A 23,924-nucleotide genomic window follows, 5' to 3' on the forward strand; every position below is an offset into this window, starting at 1 on the left:
GAATTAGTTTGAACAATAGACAATAACTTATTCTCAGAATGCAATGTCATGAATGAATTATGATTGAAATGCCCCTTTATTTAGGATGTGTGAAAATGTTACATTCCCATTCTCATTTACACTTCATGCACATATATCATTTTAACATTGATATGTCTCTTACACTGGCTTGCAGATAGCTGCCTTATGTGATCCTTATTGCCTGCTTTTCTTTGCATAACACTGTGACCTAATGGCTGTATTAGTTCGAATAAACGCCTTCTCATTTTATTTTAGCTAATTATTTATGGCTATAGTTCTTGTATATATTCTTTAAATAGCTAATTCTCAAAAATATAATAATTTACTCTACAATCAAAAGGATCAGAAAGGGCGTTTATTCCACTCTCTGCAAGTCAGGTAAGATTTTCCTCTTAGCCATCAAAAGAACAAAGTTTTCCTGCTCTCAAAACAAATATGCCCAGGAACATGTTATTTTGAAATGCATTTTTGCTTGTTCAAGAAGAAATTTCAACAGTTTGAAGAAAAGACCAGACAACGAACGATTTTCGTGTCAGAATCTTTTAAACAGAGCATGGTGTTGCGTTTATTCGAACAAATATGGTGAGTGAATTTTTTTATGGATTTGTGAGACTCTGTAGCATGCATTTTATTTCATTTCCTATTTTGCAATTTCATTTATTCAATTTTTCAAATACTATGGCAACTAGTAAAATGCTTTATAATCTATTTTTTTCCAGAATTATTCTCCGAAGGGGAGTCTGAACATTCAGAAAGGGATACACGCGACGCCTTTTCAGATTCCGAAGACATGGACCACAGCTCCATGGCTGCTAGAAGATATGCAAGTAGAATATCATCTACAAGCTCCTGGCCTGAATATTTCAAGCCTTCTTTTACCAAAAAACTTATGTTTAGATATGTTTTAGAGGGTGAACCTGTTGTTTTTGCGTGTAGATTAATTGCCTGTCCAACTCCAGAAATGACTTGGTTTCATAACAATCGACCTATCCCAACAGGTCTTCGTCGGGTTATAAAAACTGAGAGTGATTTACATCATCACTCTTCTGTCTTAGAGATTAAAAGGGTCCAAAACAGAGATTCTGGAAGTTATAGATTATTAGCAATTAATAGTGAAGGGTCTGCTGAATCAACTGCATCATTGCTTGTTATCCAAAAAGGGCAAGATGAGAAGTATTTAGAATTTCTGAAAAGGGCAGAACAGACAGAGGAAAACATGGAAGCTTCAGTTGAAAGGGGAGAAGATAGGATAAAGGTTGATCTGAGGTTTACTGGCTCTCCCTTTAACAAAAAACAAGATGTGGAACAAAAGGGAATGATGCGAACTATACACTTTAAGACAGTAAGTCCTGGTAAGAAAACAGATTTTATGTATGATGAGGAATATTTAGAAAGTAAATCTGACATAAGAGGATGGCTTAATGTAGGTGAAAGTTTCCTGGACGAGGAGACAAAAATGAAGTTGCAGCGTTTAAGGGAGGCTAAAAAAACGTTAATGGAGAAAAAGAAATCATCTCTTTTAGATATGTCACCTGAAATAAGCTCAAGAACTTTGAGAAGTGAAACTGGCAATAAAGATACTCTGTTCTCTAGAGAGGAAGTGAAAATCAGGTCTGTGTCTGATCTAGCTGAAAGTGGAGGTAAGGCAGATAATTCAACTAAGGGTATCATCCAAAATCCGCATGCCCTTTATAATCAAATGGCACAAAATATAGAAATTGGAGAACTTCCCACAAGCTTTCAAACTACCGTTGATGAAGAGATTCTCCAAACTGAAATAAGAATGAGCCAAGAGGCATTTGTAGAAGAAAATCTACCAAAAGACCATTTATATGGTGGGATTCTAGTAAATGAAGATACGCAGGCAAGAGGACAGTTTGAAGACACTGTGACCGATACTGCAATTGGAGAGTCATCTAAATATTTCACTAACGTATGTCAGAAGGAGGAAGTATATGAGACTCCTGAAAAAGTATCTCAAGTTAGTACACCATATGCCAGTGAATCTTTTGGTACACTTGTAAATATTGAAGAAAGTGAAGAAATAGCTAGTGAAAGAATAAGAAAGGATGACTTGAGAGAATTACAGCACTCTGCTTATACGAAAGTTGATGAATTCAGAACTGAGCAGAAGGAAAAAAACGTGAGATTTTTTGAAAGTTCTTCCCCAAGACGTCCAGAACGTTGCCCACCTTTATTTCTTCAAGAAATTGAATCTCAAGAAGTTTATGAGGGTGACAGTTGTGATTTTGTGTGTCATTTTCAAGGATATCCTCAACCTATAGTGACGTGGTATAACAATGACATACCAATCTCACGTAGTCAAGAATTTATCACTCATACTTCAGAAAACTATTCAACATTAACTTTTTCTTCGGTTCATCCTCAGAATGAAGGTTCTATTACCTGTGTGCTGTTTAACCAATATGGAACAGTAAAAACAACAGGTATACTTAAAGTGAAGGCAAAACAAAGATACAATGTAGAAGCACATCAGAAAGTCCCAGTGTTCCCCGACTACTCTGATGAGGAGGAAGAGCTAGCACTGGTGTTTGACCCAGCGAAAGGCATCCATCCATCTTTGAGTCAAGAGGGCCAAACAAATCTTCATATGTTAAAAACTAACCCACCAGTTCCTCCCTCTGTAGACACAGAATTGCTTTCCTTTCCTGTAGAAATTCAGATAACAGCAGCTACTCCTACCCCAGAACAGGATACAAAGTCAAAAGACGTGTTTCAACCTGAGGAGCTAGAACCTGAGGCAATGCCTCAAGATCAAGCTACTCAGTCACCAAAACACAAATTCGTGTTTTTGTCCGATATTACTAATGAACCACCGAAAATGTTACAAGAAATGCCAAAGCATTCCTGGTGTAGAGAAGGGGATTCTATATTTCTTGAATGTTTAATATCTGGTGAGCCTCAGCCAGTTGTAATGTGGTTTCAAGATGGAGTCCTTTTAAAGCAGAACCAGAAGTTTCAGTTTGAAGAAGTTAATCGTAGCTATAGATTATATATTAATGATGTTAATTCTCAAGATTCTGGAGAATATAAATGTGTTGCTGAAAACAGTTCAGGAACAGTTGAGAGTGTTTCAGATCTAATGGTGGAACCTGTCACTTATGGGGAAAATAGTCAATTTGAAAATATTGGTGGAATTTATGCAAAATATTCCAAAGATCAACAAGTATCAATTCAGGGAGAATCTGCAAGGGCACATTTTTATGATTATCCGGCTGGTCCTTTGGCTACGCAGTCACATATAAAAGAATATTATGTAAGGGAATATTTTCAAAGCCTTGAGATGGCTGAGCAGATAGACCAGAAAAACCAGGTGCGTTGCATACCTTCTAGAGAAAAACTACCCAGGTTTATGTGGTGTGCCTCTAGAGCCATAAAAATCAACAAGCCTATCATGGCTGAACTTACACAGTGTCAGGATGAAGGGGAAAAGAGACATGTAAGTGAAAAGTCAAAGCTGCACCAAGCAGAGGGTACTGTTTATCCATTTGCTGAGGATTTCATTGAAGTCAATATTAGGGAAGAGAGAAGAAACGATTTTGGAGAACGTGGTGGATCAGAACAGAAAAATGTACAAGAATGTGCCCAAAGTGACTATTTACCAAAAGTCCACTTTGAGAGAATTTCTGATAGTTACAAAACAAAAGATGCATCTATCATTATATCTGAAGAAGCCCTGGATGAAGACAGATACTATCCAGGGAAAAAGGTAAAGCACAAAATCATCGCATTTGAAAAACTGCAACAGGTAGAGAAAGAAGTTCTAGACAAAAGACCTACCAGGAAATCATTTGTTCATCCTCCTCCAAGGAAGCCTGGTGACGTAGACTTTTCATTAAAGCAACGAGAATCAAGATGGAGTAATCTGAGTCCAAATCTGCATCAGTCAGAGAAAATGTCTCCAAACGCTGAACCAGATTCATCCAACATTGCAATGAATTTAAAGCTGCTTTCCTCTCAACCACATAAGGAATTTGAAGTACAAGAGAGAGAACAGCAGAAAGAAATAGGTTTTATAGAACAATCTGCAATTTCTGAAAGGGCTGAACATCAAGCACCTAGTATGTTCGACTTAAAGCAGTTTCACTCTCAAATAGAAAGTACAGATGTAAAATTCCAAGGATTAGACAATAATCGAACAGAAGCAGCTTCTTTTAAGACCCAACACCCTGCTTCTGAAACAACTGATACTGAGTACATTCTATTTGATCTGAAACAAATGTATTCTCATATAGGAGATCCAGCTATGGTGCTCCAAGGGCCGGAAACTGAGGAACAGCAGGAAACACATTACAAAGAAGAAATTCCTGGCCCTGAAATGTTACAATCTGATACACAGAGTATCTCTAAAAACGTGCAAAATAACATATTTACCAATCAAGAGATTTCTTCCAGTCAGGAGTTTTCAGATAGAACTGTGGTGGAGAAAAGTAGCAAGGATGAAAATACCTGCTATTTAGAAAAAGAAGTCCATCATATACGGGAACAAAATTTAGAAATTTTAAAAACTGATCTTTCTCTTAAGTCCTTTTCTGAAGAAATCCGTAGTGAATCATGTGCCGTACCCCAAACATCATCTGCAGATATGGGAGAAACTGATATTCCTGAGAAAAATGGTTCTCTAGAAAATGGAGACAGAAGTTTCATCTCAGATTTGAAAAAAGCAGCAAGTGAGGTAAAACTCTTAAAGGTTTATGAAGTGGAAGAAGCATACACTTCAGAACCAGAGTTGGCATCACTTCAAAAGCAGGACGGTGGGACAGAGGAACACAGCGATGGCACTTTGGAAGACCACGCAGGCGATGTTCAGGAATCACACGCACTCCCCAAACAGCTCTCTCTGAATCAGTGTTTTCCATTCTTGATAACTGAAGAACAACAGAATCCAAGTGAAAAAATGAGTAGAAAACCGGTTATGTCTGTAGAAGAAAAGTGTTATGAGGAAGTTCAAGTTCAAAATGAAAATTCTTTCTCCACTGCAGAAGGACAAACAATAGAAACTTGTTTTTCTGAAAATCTTCCTAAACTGGATGAGGCGCATACAACTGAAGTAACAGAATCTGAGGCCTCCCTAACACAATATTTACTTGCTGCTGGAAAGCATGAGGTTCCTGAAACTAAAGACACTGCACAAAAGGCAAAACTTGTCCAGAGTGAATCAGTCACTTCAATGGAGGTTGAAGAAGTAACTTTCAACACTGTGTATGAATATTACAACCAAAAACAGGAACCACTAGGTCGCCCATTCTCTCCTGAATCTGATATTTCAATTGATGTGGGAAGCACAACCAGTGAAGAACTCTCTGAGTTAGATCAATTTTATACCCCACCATCATCTGTTGAACATTTTGAATCTCCAAAGTCTCCTGAATTATATTTTAATCCTTCAGATACAACTAAACCATCCTCAACAAATCCAGGAGATGAGACTGTTGAAAGATACTCCACCCCTTTAGGGGAAGTTGCTGAAAGATACTCAACACCTTCTGAAGGTGAGATAGCAGAAAGATACTCCACACCCCCAGGGGAGACACTAGAGAGATATTCCACACCCCCAGGGGAGACACTAGAGAGATATTCCACACCCCCAGGGGAGACACTAGAGAGATATTCCACACCCCCAGGAGAGACTCTAGAGAGGTATTCCACACCCCCAGGAGAGACTCTAGAGAGGTATTCCACACCCCCAGGAGAGACTCTAGAGAGGTATTCCACACCCCCAGGAGAGACTCTAGAGAGATATTCCACACCCCCAGGAGAGACTCTAGAGAGGTATTCCACACTCCCAGGGGAGACTCTAGAGAGATATTCTAATCCTAGTGGAGGACCAAAACCCACCGGAAGTTTTACAATGCACCCGTCAAAAGTGGAAAGGGAAGACAGTACACCAAGTGAGCATTTCCATACACCTACAGAAGAGAGAGGTTCAGCTTATGAAATGTGGCGTTCTGATTCATTTGGCACACCCAATGAAGCCATTGAACCAAAAGACAATGAAATGCCTCCATCTTTTATTGAACCTCTGACCAAAAGGAAGATATATGAAAACACAACATTAGGCTTCATTGTTGAGGTTGTGGGCCTTCCAGTTCCTGGTGTGAAATGGTATCGAAATAAATCTTTGCTAGAGCCAGATGAAAGAATCAAAATGGAAAGGGTGGGTAATGTGTGTTCTCTGGAGATTTCTAACATTCAGAAAGGAGAGGGAGGAGAGTACATGTGCCATGCTGTAAACATCATAGGGGAAGCAAAGAGCTTTGCAAAGGTAGACATAATGCCCCAAGAACAAAGAGTGGTGGCACTGGCACCTCCAGTAACCCATCAGCACATCATGGAGTTTGATCTGGAAAACACTACGTCATCAAGAACGCCTTCTCCTCAAGAAATCGTCCTGGAAGTTGAATTAAGTGAAAAAGATGTTAAAGAATTTGAGAAGCAAGTGAAAATAGTCACAGTTCCTGAATTTACTCCTGATCATAAAAGCATGATTGTGAGTCTAGATGTTCTTCCATCAAATTTTGTAGATCCAAATATGGATGCGAAGAAAGGAGAAGATGGGGATTTAAAAATTGATTTAGAAGTATTTGAAATGCCTCCTCGCTTTATAATGCCTATTTGCGATTTTAAAATTCCAGAAAATTCCGATGCTGTATTCAAATGTTCAGTCATAGGCATCCCTACCCCTGAAGTTAAATGGTATAAAGAATATATGTGTATCGAGCCAGATGATGTTAAATATGTGATTAGCGAGGAGAAGGGAAGTCACACCCTTAAAATTCAAAATGTCTGTCTTTCTGATAGTGCCACATACCGGTGCAGAGCCGTGAACCGTGTAGGAGAGGCTATCTGTCGGGGATTCCTCACCATGGGAGATTCTGAAATACTTGCTATGACAATAAAGAAGAGCAAAGTGACCTTAAGCAGTTTGAAGGAAGAATTAGTCTTAAGGAGCAATTATGCAGGCAGCTTTTTTGAGTTTCAGGTGATGGAAGGGCCTCCCAGGTTTCTCAAAGGTATTTCTGACTGTTACGCACCATTAGGCACGGCGGCATACTTCCAGTGTTTAGTCCGTGGCTCTCCAAGACCCACGGTTTACTGGTACAAAGACGGGAAATTGGTCCAAGGGACAAGGTTCAGTGCTGAGGAAAGTGGCATAGGGTTCCACAACCTATTTATAACAAGTTTAGTAAAAAGTGATGAAGGTGAGTACAGGTGTGTAGCTACGAACAAATCAGGAGTGGCCGAGACCTGTGCGGCACTCACCTTAACTTAAGTGCAATGTGTTAGTGCCTCAGTAATTATCAGAATTGAGTTGAGTGCTTTCACATTTTCCAAATTATATGGATCTAATAAACTTCCAAATACGTCCACTCTGTTTGAATGCATTACCTTGAAGCCCACTCGGGAAGTATTTTCTCTATGTAGAAATCTCACTTTGTAATACTTGTAAATATTTTGTTATCTCAACCGTGGAATCAGCACTTGTGTCAATCAATTATGCTGTGTATCACCAAGCACCATTAAACATCTCCTTGGCTACCTAATTGTTTCTACGTCTACTTTACCTTCGTTCCTTTTCCACAGAGTGTTTCATCAGAATGCATTCTCTTTTAGCAGATGAACTATATATGCAAAAGTAGAATGTAAAATTGAAGACCATGTCAGATGACCATGCAGACAGATTGGTAAGGGAAAAGCTCTCTGCTACCATTTATAAGTCACTTTAGAATTGCAATCCTTTTGCATTCAAACCCACTTTACATTTACTCCAACTTAGAATAGGCAAAACAAACAACAAAAACCAACTTCTCTCAATTGGTAACTAACTCTGGAATCTGTTTTACATTTCAATCGTAATATATTTTTCAAAAAATTACACAGCATTTTCTTTTCTGCATTAGGTTAAGTTGCCAGGCAAAAATATTCAAGTACTTACAATGCGATTGAATTTACTGGTGATACTGGGAAATAATTTGAAATTTGTGAGGCATATGTAAATAAAGAAAACAGATGTCACTTAGTATGTAAATTTAGGAACAGTGAGGCCTCATGAGTTAGAAATTATATCACACAAGTAATTTTGAATACTAGTACATGAGAAAATATATCATGCCAGTCTCTCTTAATCAAACTGGAATATAAGTAAAAGAACGCTATGTAATTTCTAAAATTTTCTGTAATGAGTTTTAGACAGCACAAATCTTCACAATCAAAGTATTTTGCTGACAAGTTATAAAAATGAAAGTGGATCTTTATTTGTGCCACACTATAGTAACTTTGTTCTTTTGGTTTTTCTTTTTAATTTCAGAATATAACAGGGGTACACACATTTTGGTTACATAATTTGGTTTTGTACAGTTTGAGTCAAAGTTATAAATGTGCCCTTCACCCAGATAGTGTGCATTGTGCCCGTTAGATATGAATTTACCCATCCCCTCCTCCCCCTCCCACTCTGCTAGAAATATTTTCATTATTAACATTCCTCTTCTCAAATGCTTTAATTCTTAATGTGTTTTAATTCTCACTGGTTTTGAAGGGAGCAATTGTGCTCTTTTTGTGGATAGGGTTCATTTAGACATTTGCAGAATAATCAAATACAGATCTTCCTACTTTGAGAAGTACCCGATTTTCTCAATTTTTGAGATGACAGCAGGTGTAAAATACAGCATTAATTTAACATAGGCCTGAGGGGGAAAGAGAAACTACCATATTGCATTTACATATAGATTTTAAACTACATTTTGATTTCAGAATATTTAAAATTAGAAAAAAGAAAATGGAATATTTTTAGAATTGAGACAATATGGTAAATTTGTATTTCAGATTATATACAAATCATAAGATAAACTCTTTCCTGTCAGTTTCCCTGAATTTCATCTTTAAAACTAATAGAAATTAATAAGCATTCAAATTTAATTAAGATATTTATATATATTTCCAAAGTGACTCTTTAATTTTATTTCCCCAAATTAAAATTGTAGTAAAGTCACAAACTCTTTAATATTTTACTAGTATGCCATTGTCAACCTAAATCTTCTATATTCTCATATAAGATTTAACAAATATGAAGAAATTCAGTTTTCTTATCTGAAACTGAGGAGTTAGAACAAAAGACCTCAGAAGTGGTCATTCAACAATACAACTCTGTGTTATCCTAATAGTAAATATTTTTAATATAATTTAGAATAAATTTTAGTTTTGCAACAGATGAGAGAAATAACAGCATACAGTAATGAAATTAGGAATCTTATCTCCCTCCGTTGCTTACTGTTATCTTACTGTTATCTGCCATCTATATTTGTCACCTGCATCAAGCAATATTTAAGTACCATGATCATTTTAAATATATTAATTTAAATTTAATTTTAAACATAAAATAATCATTTCATCTAAATTTAATTTTCAAAACAATTCATATATCCAATTATGTTTACTATGTATCTATTTATATCTATCTATCAATTTTTTATTCCCACCATGGGAATTCCCTGACAGCCATCCAAATTAAAGCAGCAATAGAGAGAATGTGCAGAAAATAGGCAGAGCAGTTGGGCTTCCCTGCCTTTCTCCCCCAAAATTTTTGATTTATTTGCTTTGAGTCACCATAACCCATCAAGATAGATACACTATTGTGGAACAGTCATGTGGAACCAGTGAGCACACGATAGTTATAGATATAATGTAGTATATCACATCATAAATCCCTGAAATAGAACTGATTCTATAGTTTAAAGATTTATTCTACTCTTAGCCATATAATGGATGTTAAAATTAATTAGAAATTCAGATCATAAAAAACATGGCAAGCACACTTTACTCAAACATTATACAGTATAGTCACAGTTCAAAACCTGTTTCTTAATCAAAAAAAGAAAGAAAAGAAAAGACTGTTTCGATGTCTTACTGAATTTCAGGAAGGGCTGAAAAATATACTTTTATTCAAATAAGAAAGAAGACTTTATTTGCTTTTGCTCATTAGAATTCTGTTACTCTCCAGTGCATTGAACTTGAGGATATGCAGAATAACAGAGACCAAATAGAGAAAATGAAGCCTTGTCTACACTTGGCTTGCTTATTAATTGTCAAAAATAATTAAGTTGACTTTTTTATTTTCTGACTCAATGGCACATAACTTAAAACCTTGAAATGTTAATTTCTCTGATGCTGGATAAAGAATTTATTGTATTACACATAGTTGAGTTGAGACAATTAATAGCTGCTACTCCTACATGTACTTTTAACTACACCTTTCGTGTTTCAGCACATTTGAATTTCATTTACTGTTTTTATGGTTAATCTACCATGTTTTTAATTAAGGGAAAACATTTGAAACTATTTCAATATATAGCGAGTAGAGGCATTTTAGCTACATTCACATTCATTTCCTTTACGAATATTTTGGGAGTTCAATTGAAGGGAAAGCTGACATGAGTTCTACATTATAGACTAAATGTAAAGTTAAGTGGTCACAATTACGTATGTAAAATTATTCAATGGTTTTATGGTTTACTTGAAATAATAAATACATAAGTATGTATTCTACATGGATAGATAAGTTTCTCCAGTATGTTTATAGCTAACAGACACTTGAGTCGTCTTCTAATGCTTATACACTAGAACAGAAAGGAATTAAGGCATATGACTATTCCATGTGATGCAAGTGAACTAATAAAATAATAAAACTGCTTTTTTGGTAAGGCAATAAAACTACTAGTAACAGGCTGTTCTATATACCTAACAGATTTAATGAACAATATCAATTTCCTTATTATGAAATTATATGTCTTCCATCTTTCATCATAAACATCTTTACTGTTTAAAGAATATCTGTTATTCACTGCTTTGTTTACTGCTCAATAATGCTGTATAGTTTTTCTTACACAATAAAATACAATCAAATTTTTACTATTGGAGTCGTTTTCTCTTATTTCTGATTCTTCTATTTTCTTAACTAATGCCTTATTATAAAAGCTTTGTTAAAGTAATATAGCAATTTAAACAGACAATAGAAGTCTTGCACTTCTAGTAGCTGAAAACAGTGGTTCTCTTACAAATCCAAATTAAATATTTCCTGTAGCCCCCTTATTTGTAATAATGGCTTCAGTTTAGAGGAGGTAACTAGAACATAGATGTTTTATTTTGGAAATAATCAGTCTTTAACAATTAAACAAGATTGTTCTTAAACTCAAGACGATCCTAAATATAAATAATAATTCTGTATCTTTTTAGAAGTCGATTAAATAATCCTGGATTCATCCATTGTTACTATTTAGTTAAGCAGGTTTTCCAACTTTAGAATTGGGATTAGATCACAAGGAAAACTCATAAGAACATCTTTAAAATTTATAGACTATAACACAAATGAAATGGATCAAAATTGCGTTTGTATAGTATCTATAAGTTTGTATAATTTTATACATTAAGCTAAGAAAAGTTTAGAAATGTGCTTTTTGATGAATTAATCTCAGGATAACCTAATGATTCCGGGAATAAAGCAGAAGAAGGCTGTCGATAGGTACCTAATTTTTTGATTTCTATTTCTTGTTAAATAAAATTTTGTAGTAAAATAATAATCATTTTTCCCCATGCAGAGTTTTCTAGTTCTCTTCTGTCTGCTGAGGAAGAAGGACTTCAAAGCTATAGCTCTGATCTTCGGTTATCTAATATAAAAGAAACACTTGAACTTTTATCTGAACCTCCAGTTCGTTCAACTAAATTTGATTCCACAGAGGAAGGCAGTGTCCCAATTTTCATCAAAGAAGTGTCAAATGCTGAAATAAACATGGGCGATGTGGCTACCCTGTCTGTTACCGTCATTGGCATCCCCAAGCCCAAAATTCAGTGGTTCTTTAATGGAGTAATGTTAAACCCTTCTGCTGACTACAAATTTGTTTTTGACGGTGATGATCATAGCTTGATCATTCTATTCACCAAACTTGAGGATGAGGGAGAGTATACATGCATAGCCAGTAATGAATATGGAAAGGCAATATGTAGTGCCTACCTAAAAATAAATTCCAAAGGAGAGGGACACAAAGAGACAGAAACAGAGTCAGCAGTGGAGAAATCTCTGGAAAAGCATGAAGGGCCTTGTCCTCCTTACTTCCTTAAGGAATTAAAACCAATTCACTGTGCTCAAGGGCTCCCTGCCATCTTTGAGTACACAGTGGTTGGAGAACCTGCCCCCACTATTTCGTGGTTCAAAGAAAACAAGCAGCTTTGCACCAATGTTTATTATACTATTATTAATAATCCTGATGGTTCTGGGACATTCCTCGTCAATGACCCTCAGAGAGAAGATAGTGGCCTCTATGTTTGTAAAGCAGAGAATGTATGGGGTGAGGCCACCTGTGCTGCAGAGCTGCTTGTGCTTCCGGAAGACACGGATGTAACTGATGCTGCTTGCAAAGCAAAGTCCACACCACAGGCTGCTGAAGATTTCCCACAGACGTCGTTCAAGGGTCCTGTCGTTGAGGCATTTGACGCAGAGCAAGAAATTGCAGCTTTTGTAAAAGACACCATTCTGAAAGCGGCTTTAATCACAGAAGAAAAGCAGCAGCTTTCTTATGAACATATGGTTCAAACCAATGAATTGAGCGGTGAGGTTACTTTAACAACTCAGCAATTGCAATCCACAGTCATTTTGGAGCAGGACATGCCCACCCTTGAAAGCGCCAGGGAACTTCTTTCCATGAATGGCACTATTCACGTCCAGCCTATCAAGGAACCACCTCCCAGTCTACAGCTGCAGATCGTCCAGTCCCAGAAAACTCTCTCCAAAGAAGATATTCTAATGCTTCAAGAGCCTGTGTCACAGGTGGTTCTCTCAGATACTGAAAAAATCTTCCCAAGTACTATGTCCATAGAACAAGCTAGTTCATTAACAATTGAGCCTCTGAAAACTTTATTAGCTGAACCTGAAGGGAGTTATCCACAATCTTCAACAGAACCTCCAGCATATTCTTATCCGACTTCTGTGGCTGAGGAAGTATTTTTACCAAAAGAAAAGACGGTATCAGAAGCCAACAAGGAGCAAGAAGTGACTCTTCAAAAGCAAGAGGCACAAAGTGCCCTCATCCTGACTCAGAGCTTCGCTGAGGGACACATGGAAAGTTTCAAGGGGGCTGACATCGTGATCTCTCAGGTAAACTATGAGCCCCAGGTCCCTTCAGAACATACTTGCACAGAAGAAGGTGCCATCTTGATGGAAAGTACAGATCAACTGGGTAGTGCAGGGCAGGATTTCGCAGTCAGGATTGAGGAGGGCAAGTCCTTAAGATTTCCACTAGCACTTGAGGAAAAGCAGGTACTGCTCAAAGAAGAACATTCTGACAACTTGGGAATGCCCCCGAACCAAACCACTGAGTCTAAAAGAGAGCCCACAGTGATACAGAGTGTGCAGGAGGTACAGGGAAGGGACATTCTTTCTAAGGAAAGTTTGCTTTCTGGTATTCCAGAAGAGCAGCGATTAAACCTGAAAACTCAGATCCGCAGGGCTCTGCAAGCAGCAGTGGCCAGTGAGCAACCAGCTCTCTTCTCTGCGTGGTTAAAAAACATTGAAAAGGTAGAGGTCAAGGCCATAAGCCTCACCCAAGAGCCCAGACACATCAGGTGCACTTACCTTATCACCTCAGTGAAGTCTCTGACAGAAGAACTAACCATCACTATTGAAGGTATTGATCCTCAAATGGCTAACTTGAAAACTGAACTTAAGGATGCACTGTGCTCTATTATATGTGAGGAAATAAACGTCTTAACAGCTGAGGGGACTGAAATTCAGCAAGGAGCCAAAACAGATTTGCAGGAAGCAATGGATTCTTTTTCAGACTCACAGAAGGTTGAAGCAATTCCTGAACCAGACATCGAATCTAAATATCTTATCTCAACAGAAGAGGTCAGTTATTTTACTGTGGAAAGTCAGATTAAAGATGCAGATACCACAACTGTCACTGATGGGGTTGTTTCAGCTGCTATCTCTGATGAAAAACAGGATGAGATTCGGAAACCATCAGAGGATCAAGAGAAGTCCTCTGAAAGTGGTACTGAGGAGGTCGATACAGTAAAGATACAGGAAGCTGAGGGTAGCTTAATCAAAGAGGATGGCCCCGTTATACATACGCCCTTAATGGACACCACTGCTGAGGAGGGTGACGTCGTATACCTCACATCATCCATATCCAACGCTAAAGAGGTGAATTGGTATTTTGAGAGTAAACTGGTGGCTTCAGATGAAAAGTTCAAGTGTTTACAAGATCAAAATACATATACGCTAGTAATCGACAAAGTAAATACCGAAGACCATCAAGGACAGTATGTCTGTGAGGCCTTGAATGACAACGGAAAAGCAGCAACTTCAGCAAAACTCACTGTAGTAAAAAGAGGTCGGATTTTAAGGATTAAATGAATCGAACTCTAACATTCACTGGATTGTAATGATTTAGCTTTCATCACTAAATTTTCACTTATCTGCCACTTCCAGAATGCAGTTTATTTAGAGTAAGAAAGAAATCACAGACATAATCATGGTTATGAACTCAGCTTTTCTCTTACTGCCTTGCTGGGTAGTATGTTATCCTATCTATGATACTACCTATTTTTAAAATAAAACATATTTTTATGTTTCATAATACCAATCCATATGTTTTTAGTTTATTTTTATATGAAGATACTTTAATAATATGTAATAAAAAGCTATCAGTGAACAACTAGTCCTGACATCACCAGTCTCATTCCTAAATTCGAAATAACCATGATTAGTTGTTTATTTGTGTTTCTTGTTTCTATTTCTTTTTTGCTGTTGTTTCACTTCATCACAGTATATCATGTTTTTTTCACATTATTTTTAGTGTTCCTAGACAGCATGGAATATTTAAAGAATATCTCATGTTATGCATGTAATACAATAGCATCACACTTTAATAATTTTTTTTCACAATTCACTGGAACGTAATGATTGAATATGTTGAAAAATGTTTTATTTTCCTTTTTTGTCTTCAATGATCTTTCTCATTTTCCAGTCACTTATCTTGAACTACTATGATCTGTCTCACCAATTTCAACTGTTTTACTTTATTAACAGTAATAAAAGCTAGAAGAAAAGGAAAAATGTGGTATGCCTGATAAGGAGGCATGCTAATGGACTCTTCTTCCCTTTGCAGCTGCCCCAGTGTTCAAGAGGAGAATTGAGCCTCTAGAAGTAGCACTGGGCCACCTAGCCAAATTCACCTGTGAGATCCAAACTGCCCCCAATGTCCGATTCCAGTGGTTTAAAGCTGGCCGAGAAATTTATGAGAGTGACAAGTGTTCTATTCGATCTTCAAAGTATGTCTCCAGCCTGGAAATCCTGAGAACTCAGGTTGTTGACTGCGGCGAGTACACCTGCAAAGCTTCCAATGAGTATGGCAGTGTCAGCTGTACAGCCACACTAACTGTGACAGGTAAATGCTGTACATTGGCACTGATGTTGTCTGCTCATTTCATATTGTTGCCTGTTTTGCTTCTTGTACAGGTGGAGGAAGTGCTTGTCCTACCAACTGGAGAGACCAGTAACCAAGATGGTAACATGGCAGCTAGATGCTGCAGAGCCTATGTGGAATAAGAAATCATTATTTATAGTCTTATTTCTAATAGCAGCCAAAGAAAAAATAATTTATTACTTGAGAATAATGTGAAGTAATCAAATGAGCCTGGCTTGGCCCTTAATATAAAAAATTTCAGGACAGTGTGATACTACTAAAAAATAAATGGCGTCTCAAAATATTAATAATTTGGAATCAAATAACCAGTTAAGAACAGAATTACAAACTGAAAAAAGTCAACACATAAAACTAAAATTAAACAAATCCTAATGTAAGACAGGAAGTTAGTATAGGACTGCAAATTAAGATTCTCACCCTAGGCTTTATTACTAACTGAAAAATAAGAGCAAATACACAAACATTCTGTTCTCCATTTCCTAATTGATACACAGGATGACTTTCAAATAGTTAACATTCCTTGAATACTTGAATTCCCACATTGGCAAAAAAAAATTAGTAGCTCTTTCTTTCTTTCTCTCTTTCTTTCTTACTTTCTTCCTCCCAAGAGAAAGTGTCAGTATGAGCTATGGTTTGAGGATAGGGGAGCTGTGTAGTAAGCCACGCACTGACTGTTAGGGGAGGCTGTCCGCTGGCCATCTCTCAATGAGAACATTAGGGGGAAGGGCAAAGGCAGCACTCTTTGACATGAAAAATATGGGGTTTCCTATGGCTTCCTCTTCTCTATAGTGGTTTTACACAACCCTAAGAAACAGGTCAGTGATGATTCAACCAGTGGTTTTTACTCTGTGGTCCAAATGTCTCCAAGCAACCAAATACATGGCATTATTCTTAATGACTCTTATGGAAGTTTCTTTATTCAAATTAGGCCAATTCAGGAATGAGACTGATATCTGAGCTTCAAATAATAGGAGGAAAGGACAAGGAGGGTGACTTTTTAAAAAACCGCAAAGAGAGCTTCCTAAAGTCTTGCTTCAAAATGCAGAATGGAAGGGAGAAATTACTGCTATTAAATGTTTTCACAAGTTTCAAATGGCCTAGGGGATGCATTCAAAGTTAAGCCATTTAAGAATTTCCAGGCAGTTGACATGATGATTAGAAAGACTTTATAAAACTATTTCAATCTTCGTATCACTTAATATCCCTGCTCTTCGAGAAGAGTCAAATGCATTTTCGTTATCTTCCTTACATAGACTTCTAATTTGCAGAATTAAAGTATCAGCTGAATTGCTTATCAAATAATTCAAACAATTAATCAAGTACTAAAATGGACAAATCTTTAGCAATGTTACTTAATAAAAGAACATTTGTCTTTCCTTTGATAAAGACAATTAAAATGATGTCTCTGTCCTCTATAAAGAACACTCTCATCCCTTTCCTTTGGCAAATCTTTTGTTCTTATTAATGTATTATCCTATTTTAAATTATGATCTCATGTCTATCTAAAGATATAATTCGTCTTTTCTCTGTCTTGGAATATATAATTACAGCAAGAGCTTTGGTGGGGACTAAACGTAATGCTGGCAAATTTCTTTTGCAGAGGCATATCCACCAATCTTTCTCACCAGACCTAAGTCCCTCACGACTTTTGTGGGTAAGGCTGCCAAGTTCCTCTGCACAGTGTCAGGGACTCCTGTGATCGAAACCATTTGGCAGAAAGATGGTGCTGCCCTATCACCTTCACCTACCCGCAAGATGTCACATGCAGATAACAAACACAGTATAGAACTCTCAAATCTTACCATTCAAGACAGAGGAATTTACTCTTGTAAGGCTTCTAACAAGTTTGGAGCAGACATCTGCCAAGCTGAGTTGACCATCATCGACAAACCACATTTCATTAAAGAATTAGAGCCTGTGCAGTCAGCGATCAATAAGAAGGTCCACCTTGAGTGCCAAGTAGACGAAGACAGAAAAGTCACAGTTACATGGAACAAAGATGGGCAAAAACTGCCCCCTGGGAAAGATTTTAAGATCTATTTTGAAGATAAAATAGCGACACTTGAGATTCCTCTGGCCAAACTAAAAGATTCAGGGACCTATGTCTGTACAGCTTCGAATGAGGCTGGAAGCAGCTCCTCTTCGGCCACAGTCACTGTCAGAGGTAAGAAACATGGAAATGTATTTTCACTTCCTTCTCTGAAAGGAAGCCTCAGTAGAAAAATTGTTGACAAACAATGCAGCCAGCGTACTTTGTTATTAAAATAATTGCGTTCGGCAAATGTTTTGGCTTGGGAAAGTCCTGGCATTGTTTGATTTTATTTTTTTTAATCTTCTTCAGAATTCACTTACTTTTGTTCTTTTAATATCATGTCTGCTATTAACAAAGCTTGCTTAAAATTTCTTCTAAGAACTTCAAGAGTCTAGGCAATTCTTAACCATCTTCTTTCATATAATTGATCTTTGTGTAGGTGTAGTTTGTTTGTTGTTGTTTAAAAAAATCAAGAGCCTGGGGAAAAGTCTCAGAATGATGGAAAGCTATTGAATGTACCCACAGCTTTTTCGGAAATTTTGTGAAGATATTTTATGTGTGTTGAGTCTTTTCGTTGTATACGTCTACTTTTCTTTTGTGGAGTTTATGTTTCAGATATCTTTTCGTTTTTCTCTTTTGCAAACTTCGTGCAGAGCCACCCTCCTTTGTGAAGAAGGTGGATCCCTCTTATCTAATGCTCCCAGGGGAATCAGCACGCCTCCACTGCAAGCTGAAAGGCTCACCTGTGATCCAGGTTACTTGGTTTAAAAATAACAAAGAACTTAGTGAAAGTAACACCGTCCGAATGTCTTTTGTCCATTCTGAGGCGATACTAGACATTACGGATGTGAAAGTTGAAGACAGCGGGACTTACTCGTGTGAAGCAGTGAACGACGTTGGCAGCGATAGCTGCAGCACTGAAATAGTTATCAAAGGTTTGTTGACTGAGTTGCCGTCCGTTATTTTTCTGAGAAAAGATTTCCTTTTTAACTGTTTGTAACTCGTTACTTACACAGTGCTTTCGTGCTTTTGTAGAACCTCCTTCTTTCATCAAAACTCTTGAGCCTGCAGACATAGTGAGAGGAACAAATGCTCTACTTCAGTGTGAAATCGCAGGCACTGGACCATTTGAAATTAGCTGGTTCAAAGATAAGAAGCAAATTCGAAGTAGTAAAAAATACAGGTTGATTTCTCAGAAGTCTCTTGTGTCCCTGGAGATCTTTTCTTTCAATAGTGCAGATGTTGGTGAATATGAGTGTGTTGTTGCTAATGAAGTCGGCAAGTGTGGCTGCGTCGCAACTCAGTTCTTAAAAGGTTAGTGCTTGAAAAACATGTATCTGTAATAAATTGTCAAAATAGCTTTCTAAACCCATGGAAGGAAAACTGGTACTTTCTTCTCTTATCCTATCCTTTAAAATTTGTTTTGTTTTGGTTTGACCTGGGACCTGGGGAACAAAGTCAGTAACTTTCACCTAGTCTCTATCTTGAGAGCAGTGTAAATATTTAGTATCTGATAACAAAAGAAATTGTGTAAGCCATTTTGTCAGCTGATAAACATATATCTTCTGTGCTTCTCTGTCTCTTGGATGGAATTGTAATTACTCATAAATTTTACTTCTTCTTCCAATTAACTGACGCTATGAAATAGCAGTATTAGGTAGGATAAATGTAATCTTGATAACATTCTTAAAAGGAGATGGTGCTGAAAGTGTTTGGGAATTGATAAGTTATGTATGCTCTCTTTCTCTAACTAGAACCACCAACCTTTGTAAAGAAAGTAGATGATTTTACTGCACTAGCAGGACAAACTGTTACCTTACAAGCTGCTGTGAGAGGGTCAGAACCCATTTCTGTCACGTGGCTAAAAGGACAAGAGGTCATTAAAGAAGACGGAAAAATCAAAATGAGTTTCTCCAGTGGTGTTGCAGTCTTGATAATCCCTGATGTTCAGATTAGTTTTGGCGACAAATACACGTGCCTGGCTGAAAATGAAGCCGGAAGCCAAACGTCTGTTGGGGAATTAATAGTTAAAGGTTCGTGTAGGAACACTTTAAACTTGAATTGCCATTTCTTTTTAAATGAAACCCTAATACACACTTAGGAATCCTAACTGTTTAATACCATTGAATACCATTGTAGAACCTGCCAAAATCGTTGATCGAGCAGAATTGATCCAGGTGACAGCAGGAGATCCAGCCACACTGGAGTACACAGTCACGGGCACCCCAGAACTGAAGCCCAAATGGTACAAAGATGGGAGACCCTTGGTTGCCAGTAAGAAGTACCGAATAAGTTTTAAAAACAATGTTGCCCAACTCAAATTCTATTCGGCTGAACTGCACGACAGTGGCCAATACACATTTGAGATTTCCAATGAAGTGGGCAGCAGCTCCTGTGAGACAACATTCACTGTGTTAGGTTAGTATGTTTAGAAAACTACACTACATATTCATTTGAAACCCAACAAATGGCCCAAAATAAACCACTGAGCACTTTTCTATATTGATCTTTTTTCCCTTCTTGTACCACAAACAGATCGAGACATTGCTCCGTTTTTTACCAAACCCTTACGCAACGTGGATAGTGTTGTTAGCGGTACCTGCAGACTGGACTGCAAAATCGCCGGCTCCCTCCCCATGAGGGTGTCCTGGTTTAAGAATGGTAAAGAAATAGCATCTTCTGACAGATACAGAATCGCATTTGTGGAAGGCACAGCCTCCCTGGAGATCAGCAGAGTAGACATGAATGATGCAGGGAATTTCACTTGTCGAGCCACAAATTCCGTGGGAAGCAAAGACAGCAGCGGAGCCCTGATTGTGCAAGGTTGGCGGCAGACTTTGCATTTCATTCTGACTCTAGATGATGTTCAAATTAAGCCTTCTTCCCTTACAACCACATCTCTTAACTCTTGGAAATTCTTTCTCATATCCTTTCTTCAGAACCACCCAGTTTCGTAACTAAACCCGGATCAAAGGATGTTCTCCCCGGCTCAGCAGTCTGCCTGAAGAGCACCTTCCAAGGGTCTACTCCCCTCACAGTCAGATGGTTTAAGGGTAACAAAGAGCTGGTTTCTGGAGGAAACTGCTATATTACCAAAGAAGCTTTAGAGAGTTCCCTGGAGCTCTACACAGTGAAAACCTCTGATTCAGGCACATACACGTGTAAAGTCAGCAACGTCGCCGGAGGCGTGGAGTGCAGTTTAAACTTGTTTGTAAAAGGTTTGCATTGCTTTCTTGACATCTTTGTGCTACTCTTGTTATACATCCTTTCCTCTTTCTCACGTGTCTTAATAACTTCCCTCCTTCCACAGAACCTGCCACATTTGTTGAAAAGTTAGAGCCATCACAGTTGTTAAAGAAGGGAGATGCCACCCAGCTAGCCTGCAAAGTAACTGGCACCCCTCCAATTAAAATAACCTGGTTTGCAAACGATAGAGAAATTAAGGAGAGCAGCAAACACAAAATGTCTTTTGTGGAGTCCACTGCGGTTCTAAGACTTACAGACATTGCCATCGAAGACAGTGGTGAATATATGTGTGAGGCTCAAAATGAGGCTGGCAGTGACCACTGCAGCGGCATCATAATAGTCAAAGGTTTGTTCACTTTGCCTCTGGTACTACCAAAGTTGTGGCCCATAGGACAGACCCCTCCCCTGTTAACACAAATCATTCCTGTTTTACTATAGAGCCACCTTACTTTACCAAGGAATTTAAGCCAATTGAAGTATTGAAGGAGTATGATGTCATGCTACTGGCTGAGGTGGCAGGCACGCCTCCCTTTGAGATCACTTGGTTCAAAGACAACACCACCCTGCGAAGTGGTAGAAAGTATAAGACCTTCATTCAGGACCGCCTGGTCAGCCTGCAGATCCTCAAGTTTGTAGCTGCAGATGCTGGTGAATACCAGTGTCGGGTGACCAATGAGGTGGGCAGTAGCATCTGCACTGCCAGGGTGACTTTAAGAGGTTAGTGTCAGTTCCCGTGATGGACTGGCTCTTTTGCAGAGTCGGTCCTTTCTTTTAAAAAAAGCCAGTTTTGCTAAGGAGCTGGTACTGATTGAGAATTCATTCTTCTGTTAGAGCCCCCATCCTTTATAAAGAAGATCGAGAGCACCAGCTCCCTCCGGGGAGGCACAGCTGCCTTCCAGGCCACTCTGAAGGGCTCCTTGCCAATCACGGTGACTTGGCTAAAAGACAACGATGAAATCACTGAAGATAACAACATAACAATGACCTTTGAGAACAATGTGGCCAGTCTGTACCTCAGTGGCATTGAAGTCAAGCATGACGGGAAATACGTCTGTCAGGCCAAAAATGACGCAGGAATACAAAGATGCTCTGCGTTACTCTCAGTAAAAGGTTGGTTCAGAAAGTTAGCCTTGGGTTTAAGGAAGAAATGCAGATGTAAGCCTTTCAGCAGAGCAGTTCACGACCCACATCTACCCTTTGTTTTCTGCAGAACCTGCAACAATCATCGAGGAGGCTGTGTCCATAGATGTCACCCAGGGAGACCCAGCCACTTTGCAGGTTAAATTTTCAGGGACTAAGGAGATTACAGCCAAATGGTTTAAAGATGGCCAAGAACTGACCCTGGGCCCAAAATATAAAATCAGTGTCACTGATACAGTCTCCATACTGAAGATTATTTCTACAGAAAAGAAAGACAGTGGAGAATATACTTTTGAGGTCCAAAATGATGTGGGGAGAAGCAGCTGCAAGGCTAGCATTAACGTATTAGGTTAGTATTACTTTTCTATTAGAGAGGAACTGGGCATTCTTATGTTCCTTCCTCTCTTACAGTTTAAGAGAAAATACAAAGTGGTAAATTAACCCAACTTTTTTTTTTTTTTTTGCCTTTTCATTGGATAGATCTTATCATACCTCCCTCATTCACCAAAAAGCTGAAGAAAATGGACAGCATTAAAGGGTCTTTCATTGACTTAGAATGTATAGTGGCTGGATCACATCCCATAAGCATCCAGTGGTTTAAAGACGACCAAGAAATATCAGCTAGTGAAAAATACAAATTCTCTTTTCATGACAATACTGCCTTCTTGGAAATCAGTCATCTGGAAGGTACAGACAGCGGGACATACACTTGTTTCGCCACCAATAAGGCAGGGCACAACCAGTGCAGTGGTCATCTGACAGTCAAAGGTTGGCAATTTTTATCTCTACCTATCAAAAACTTATTGCTCTTTCATTTCTTAATTCTTACCTTTATTGCTCAGTTATAAAATAAACCTTCCTCTCTCTTTCTGCTGTTTTTTCTTTCACCCCAGAACCCCCTTACTTTGTGGAAAAGCCACAGTCACAAGATGTCAATCCCAATACGAGGGTTCAATTAAAGGCTCTTGTGGGTGGCACTGCACCTATGACAATAAAGTGGTTTAAAGATAACAAAGAGTTGCATTCAGGGGCAGCTCGCTCAGTTTGGAAAGATGACACCTCCACCATTCTAGAGCTCTTTTCAGCCAAAGCTACTGACTCTGGAACCTACATTTGCCAACTAAGCAATGACGTGGGCACAGCAACCAGTAAAGCCACTCTCTTTGTAAAAGGTCTGGTCTCTACATCTCCTCGCTTTCTTGCTTGCCTAGATTTTCTTTGGGGAGGGAAGAGAGGCTTAAGAAAGCAATTTTGCTTATTGGTCTTTGTTTAAAAAAAAAATTATATTGAACATCACACTTTTTTTCTCATCTTAGAACCTCCTCAATTCATTAAGAAGCCCAGTCCAGTGCTGGTGCTGAGGAATGGACAGTCAACAACATTTGAATGCCAAATAACAGGCACTCCTGAAATCAGAGTGTCTTGGTATCTGGATGGGAATGAAATAACAGCCATTAAGAAACATGGTATTTCCTTTATTGATGGTTTAGCCACTTTCCAAATTTCTGGTGCCAGGATAGAAAATAGTGGTACTTATGTCTGTGAAGCCCGAAATGACGCAGGCACAGCAAGCTGCAGCATTGAACTAAAAGTAAAAGGTTCGTTGTTGGAATCTATTTTCCTTTTTGGCTGTGCTGTTTGATAGGCCTGGAATCTTCCCTTGAGTAAGCTACTTTCTGTCTTGCTTTTGAATCTTTAGAACCTCCCACCTTTATCAGGGAGCTGAAGCCCGTGGAGGTAGTGAAAGACAGTGACGTGGAGCTGGAGTGTGAAGTTACAGGAACACCTCCTTTTGAAGTCACTTGGCTAAAGAATAACAAGGAAATTCGAAGCAGCAAAAAATATACACTGACTGGCCGAGTGTCAGTGTTTAACCTCCATATATCCAAGTGTGACCCGTCAGACACTGGGGAATACCAGTGCATTATATCCAATGAAGGCGGCAGCTGCTCTTGCAGTACTAGAGTGGCTCTGAAAGGTCAGCAGGC

At 38.3% G+C, this 23,924-nt stretch overlaps 1 protein-coding gene across 5 annotated transcripts in view; it reads left to right on the forward strand.

Moving 5' to 3' along the window:
• The window catches only part of TTN (titin), a 268,870-nt gene that overhangs the window by 53,008 nt on the left and 191,938 nt on the right, over positions 1-23,924 (forward strand). For 2 of the 5 annotated variants that reach the window (XM_069470275.1, XM_069470284.1), the window contains 2 exons: positions 11,634-14,423; positions 15,201-15,479. In XM_069470275.1, the coding sequence (XP_069326376.1) occupies positions 11,634-14,423; positions 15,201-15,479 (3,069 nt within the window). Of the gene's footprint in view, positions 1-740; positions 5,749-5,847; positions 7,316-11,633; positions 14,424-15,200; positions 15,480-17,118; positions 17,683-18,203; positions 18,486-18,585; positions 18,865-19,304; positions 19,584-19,689; positions 19,969-20,085; positions 20,374-20,489; positions 20,769-20,860; positions 21,143-21,234; positions 21,514-21,627; positions 21,907-22,006; positions 22,286-22,416; positions 22,705-22,829; positions 23,109-23,252; positions 23,535-23,635; positions 23,915-23,924 lie in introns of those variants that run through there. The other 3 variants (XM_069470255.1, XM_069470265.1, XM_069470290.1) reach the window with 3 other exon arrangements.

This window comes from Eulemur rufifrons, chromosome 1, assembly GCF_041146395.1.
Source record: "Eulemur rufifrons isolate Redbay chromosome 1, OSU_ERuf_1, whole genome shotgun sequence".
NCBI classification, from domain to species: Eukaryota; Metazoa; Chordata; class Mammalia; order Primates; family Lemuridae; genus Eulemur; species Eulemur rufifrons.